Source organism: Nansenia antarctica (genome assembly GCF_963989245.1).
Source record: "Nansenia antarctica genome assembly, chromosome: 4".
Classification (NCBI taxonomy): domain Eukaryota; kingdom Metazoa; phylum Chordata; class Actinopteri; order Argentiniformes; family Microstomatidae; genus Nansenia; species Nansenia antarctica.
Window position 1 is genome coordinate 25,112,383 of NC_137689.1, and position 6,019 is coordinate 25,118,401.

At 42.8% G+C, this 6,019-nt stretch overlaps 1 protein-coding gene across 1 annotated transcript; it reads right to left on the bottom strand.

Annotated features, from left to right (window-relative positions):
- Positions 1-212: 212 nt before the first annotated feature.
- prkrip1 (PRKR interacting protein 1) lies at positions 213-2,416 on the bottom strand (the record flags this gene model as incomplete). The annotated part of the gene is made up of 6 exons (XM_080528803.1): positions 213-791; positions 1,068-1,129; positions 1,316-1,401; positions 1,613-1,713; positions 2,084-2,162; positions 2,288-2,416. The coding sequence occupies 6 exons, from the start codon at positions 2,414-2,416 to the stop codon at positions 694-696; spliced, it is 555 nt and encodes a 184-aa protein (XP_080384929.1). The 3' UTR covers positions 213-693.
- Between the last annotated feature and the right edge of the window lie 3,603 nt (positions 2,417-6,019).

The following is a 6,019-nucleotide window of genomic DNA, read 5'->3' on the forward strand; positions in this document are numbered from 1 at the left end:
CGGTTTATGTAAACGGTTTATGTTCTTGTAACATGTCTTAACATTCAAGCTGGAGTTTGTATGGCAAACAAAACTTAAGACTAAGTAAACGTAAATAAACATTAATCATTATGTTCCTAAGGAGAAATAAAAGAGGAATGAACACTCTTTCCACAAGGAGTTTATTAAAAATATATACAGCAAAAAAAAAAAAAAAATCGATTATGCTCACAAACATCAGCACAATGCTGCACACACAACTGTATTCTTAAGGTAATACATGAACTAAAGAAGAGTAGAACCCATACTGTTATTCAGTTTTGGCAAACTCAATTCACAGAATTGCAAGGAGCTGCCCAAAACATCACAACATTGTTGGAAGAATGATTTCTGACAACAGAGGCTCAGGCTATGCCGTCTTATTACCACTGGTCTTTTATCCATGTAATAATGGTTGGCAGTGGCACTGACTGGTAATTACAGTTAATGAAATATTTTTTTTAAATGTGATAACTTCTTGGTGGTGATATTGGTAATGTCTGGTATCTGTTCCAATTCATGCCAAGCAGTAGTTCTTCAGTAATATGAATGGAATAACACTGTTACCATGTTGTAGACTAAGAACATACCAGGTAACAAGGGAACTGTTACCATGACAATATCAATAAATCTTCCCTGCCGTCTCATCATGTCACATGACCACGGATAAGAGGGTCACCTCTTCCCCATCACAAAACTGGGCGCCTCAGCATCGTCTTCCCCCTCTCTCACCGCCTCTCCGTCATCGCTGCTGGAAGAGGCCTTATCTGAGCCTGAACGTACAAACACAACGGCCATTACACTCCTCTGCTCTCACATTCATGCCTATTATGTCACAGTCAAAATGCTACCAACTTCCCCCTCACTAGCCATTACTAACATGACATTTACGTTACATTTTGGCCATTTAGCAGACACCTTTATCCAAAGCAACTTACAAAATGTAATTACTGAATCACACACAACACAGAACACTCTTCCTTCTCAATTCAAATTTCTAAAATGTTTGTGAACATGATCAAAATAATCCACAACAGCTTTATATTCACCTTCTTTCTGGGCCTCCAGCTTGGACATCTTTGCCATACGTTTCTTCTGTTTCAATTTTTCCCTGAAAAAATGCATTAGAAACAATGTAAGCCCAGCAGTACATTCTCAAAAGAAATTACATTTGGCGAATGGTAATACTATAGCTACGTCATACATTAGACTTTAGAACATGGGAAAATAAGTAGCAGAAAGACACAGAGAATGGAATGCAGTGTGAAGAGACAGAACCATTGGATTATGCCCAAACCTTTTCTTCCTGCGTTTGGCTGTTCTATCCACAGCTGCCTGTTGGTTCTCCTCCACCTTGTCTAGATAATTAATATCCATCTTTTGCTGAAAGAAAAATAACAAAATAAAATAAATTACTATATTCAGTAAGTCAGTAGTCTCTGTACATAACTCAACCTAACATTAACATTAACATCTTGCTCCACACATACACTGCAATGGTTTTTCAGTTACTCCGTTCATATACTGATGCAGCTGATCTTTGCACCTCACCTAAAAAGTAAGACATAGGTGATCCACTGCACAGAATGCCCACCTTCTCAGTCATCTTGTCTAGGAAATCCTGTCTCTGATATTCTCGTCGCCGAAGGTGTCTGTACACATGGAATTCTCCACTGCCAGCCCCTGCACTGGAACCTGGGGAGGGCGTTTAGATGTGCATTATAAAAAGCTGTGTCTTCGCAGTACTCAATATGGTTGTTTTCCCTCCTGTAGGCCTATTATAAAAACTTTAGAAGCATCAAGGCATTTATGCTTTAGGCTGGTGTCGTAGATGTTGGACAGTACTGCGGTCTGAATATTTCAAAGACTTCATGTAGGCTAATGTCTGCACAGGGAATATTATTATGCTCAATCATGACCCAAAATCGTGATGATGGAAAGTATTTTAAGACATCTAGCTAGCTATCATGTCGAGGACTAAAAAAAAGGAAACTCGCGCATGCTTTGCTTTTGCGAAGATAAATTCATAACAAGCAACAACTGATAAGGCAAGTGAATGCCCTACCCATCACATCGCGAACAAACTCCGGAGGGGCTCTGGGGTTCCATTCCTTCGGTCGGTCTGGGATAGGAGCAGGTTTGTCCTGCAAAGAGACAACAATGTACAGCTAGCTCGTTAGGATGCTAAAGCCCAGAGAGCTGCCATGGTAAGACATGGGATGTTTTGGTTGGTGTCCCTCAAACGCCACCGGAGAGCTTCCACACTTACAGGATTGCGCATCAACCTCTCCAACTTCAGGCGCTGTTCCTCTGCGGGAGTTTTGGCGATGATCAACGGTTGAGATTCCTTTCCAGGCGGTTTACCTGTGCGCCCATCTTTCTCTTTAGCCGCCGCCATCTTTCGAAATACAAAACTGTTCTTCTACGATCTCAATTTCGCATGCGTACCGGTATATCTAGCTAGCGCCATCTAGGGTACTGGGAGGGCATCGTCTGCTTATCTGTATGGCGAGGTCGTCAAATACCCAGATCCTGCCTTTGCTGGAGAAAAACTTCCAAACGTTGGAAAGCCCATAAGCACATAACAATGTGTATGTGAAATCCTTTGAAGGATCAAATGCGCAGCATTACAGAGAGCATTACAGCATGAGCATTACATGTGTGTTTGTGTGTGTGTGTGTGTGTGTGTGTGTGTGTGTGTGTGTGTGTGTGTGTGTGTGTGTGTGTGTGTGCGTGCGTGCGTGCGTGCGTGCGTGCGTGTGTGTGTGTGTGTGTGTGAGATAAGATGTTGCTGCTTCACACATCAAACAAAATAAACAAAAATGGAAGTACAATATACCCCCCACACACACACACACACACACACACACACACACACACACACACACATAAAATACTCTTACACAATCATCACATCCTCTCTCCCCCCTTGACTCCCCCACACATACGCACCGACACGCAAGACTCCTACATAATCGGACACAATCATCACCACCCCCTCTCCACACACAATACTTCTACATGATCCCACACCATCATCACAGATTACAATACAGTGCAATCCCAAAGATCAAATCTCAGTTGCCCTTAGGAGTTCCTGCCTCCCTAAAAAAGTTCCCCTCTATACTGTCTATTGTCTATAATGTCTCCCTTGTGTTTGTTTGTGCAATTTGTGTGTGTGTGTGTGTGTGTGTGTGTGTGTGTGTGTGTGAGAGAGAGAGAGAGAGAGAGAGAGAGAGAGAGAGAGAGAGAGAGAGAGAGAGAGAGAGAGAGAGAGAGAGAGAGAGAGAGAGAGAGAGAGAAGAGAACACATTCTGTCATGTCTGTTAAACAGGTTTAGGTAGGTCCGGAAGCAATGGGATGGGATCTCTCCAAGTGAATCCTGTCTGAGCTGGTTTCTGAATGTGCTCACAGACTCCCTTCATTAACGCTAGCCTGTGTCTTAATAAGCTCTCACAACAGCTCCATGGTTGCCAACCCATGGTGTTTCTCTGTGAGGCACATGGCCTGGTGATGTCACCCACCGCCCCTGCATGGCATTCTCCGGAGGCGTCATGTGCTCATATGCTTTTTCATTCTCCCCATTGAGCTCAGAGCATGTTCATGTATACAAGGATGTGCATGTGTTACATAACACAACACTCACGCTGGAATGTTTAAAACATGCAGATGCATGGGAAATTTATTTGAGTGGGTTAGCTCCATGTAAATATCAGTGGGAGCAAGAGAAAGATGGCCAGGCTATGCTGTGGCCCCCTGTCATCGGGGCACAGGGACTTATGTTCATTTGATACGGCCCCCTGGATCTGACATTGATCGCTCCTGCCGACCCACCCTGTCTTCCACTTGTCAAGTTCAGCCCCGACCGAAGCCCCTCACCACACAGGCCCCGCTAGAAGATCAAAGGCAGATAAATGTCTAGACGGAACATCACTTCTCCTCGTGTTGCCTTTCAACTGACCTTGTCCTTCGTTGGGCCTCCACATGACTGAACACCTCCCCCCTACAACCCCTACAGGGGACATTTGATACAACTAATGAGCAACACACACACACACACACACACACACACACACACACACACACACAATGTTCACCCATTCCCATATGTGAATGGTTGGAAGGGAAAATAAATATTGAAATGCTTCTGCATCAATTAAACTTCAAACATTCCCCTGACTTAAATCTCCTACATAGGAGCAAAAGCTAATCTGCTTCAAATATATCTTTGAACTGTTAAATGTGGACTGATGTGTAAAGCATAGTGTCTACCACTCTACTGTACCAGTGTACCAAATCATTTAAATACAATTTACTGGGATACAACGGTGAACATGTTAACTATTTACTGGGATACAACGGTGAACATGCTAACTATTGTGAATGTGGTTTTATAAGGTCACTCCAATGTGGCGTTGTGACAGTGTGTGGCAGGTGATACCCCCCCAAATGACCCATATCACTTGCATCGGCATGCTGTTGTCTCATTTAGTTGGCTTCGCCACACACAAGGGCGACTATTTTCTCTCCTTCTCACGCAATCAGGTCATTGGCAGTTCAGTGTCCAGACATCCATACACATTGACATTTCACCAGAGTGACTCCATGATCTTGTTCTGAGGGCCTCGCCCTGGGGAGCTCTCTCTTAGCGAAACAGGAAACCAACTTGACAGCTTTTATTTATCATCATTATCATTTGGGTTGCAAATAATATCTGTCCTGCTGGCCATGGTTGGCACTTACAATAACCTTACTTGAGGGTGACCACCACTGAGTGCACTGTCAAAGCAGTGTTAAAGTAGGACCTCATTGAGCAAGCCAACATGAGCTGACATGCCTAATACACCATTCATGTGGAGTTATTAGAGTAGGTCCTCTACCAATGCCTTAGGTCAGAACTGAACTTCGTGGAAATCTCACTGTCATGATAAAATATTGAGGGCATATTGAATGACTTCCTTGTTTGTGACCCCAGTTCTCTCTCTCTCTCTCTCTCTCTCTCTCTCTCTCTCTCTCTCTCTCTCTCTCTCTCTCTCTCTCTCTCTCTCTCTCTCTCTCTCTCTCTCTCTCTCTCTCTCTCTCTCTCTCTCTCTCTCTCTCTCTCTCTCTCTCTCTCTCTCTCTCTCTCTCTCTCTCTCTCTCTCTCTCTCTCTCTCTCTCTCTCTCTCTCTCTCTCTCTCTCTCTCTCTCTCTCTCTCTCTCTCTCTCTCTCGCCCTGGCAGAGGTCTCCTCTGGGAGGGCGCAAGAACTGAGCTATCAGTTCACACTAAGCACACATATAAGTTCACTCTCACCTTGCTGCCACAGGGTCCAACACCTTCCATATACTTAGATTGACCCTGAGAATCGGTTGCTATTGCAGTCAAGCAAGGTGTTTGATTTGGTTGGAGGCCTAACTTTGGAGACTCCTGCGCCCACCGAAAAATTAACCTTTTTAAGCTGAACATTTTCCTTTGTTCTCATACTATAGTTCTCACACCAATTATGTAATGCTTATCACATAATTGAGAAGAATAAATACGATTTTATTTCAGTAAATATATTTTTTAAAAAGCATAATAAAGATCTGAACTGCAAAACCAGGACATTTACCATGTTAATTACCTATTGTCCTATATCTATTACTATATTACGGTACCTATTTATCCTATATCTTAGAAGTTGTATGGTGGACTGATAGAGAGGAAGATTAGACATATGAAATCATAGCAGTATGTGCTGTCTATATATTAAATCATGACAGTAGTGCTATATAAGATCAGCATGCAAACACTGTTAATTGGAGAGGAGAAATAAAAACATTTCAGCCGCCCTGAAAGAAAAATAGCGTCTCATTTATCAGAGTAAACAAACGTCTTTGAAGCCAGGCATTTAAAATAGGATTTCTATAAATATCCAAAATCCAATATCCATAAAAATCACTGCTGTGAGCTTCAACATTGTTTGTAAAATAACAAACGGCAAGTTTTGGGCGCTCTTCTAGCTTAACGTGTGACGGTAA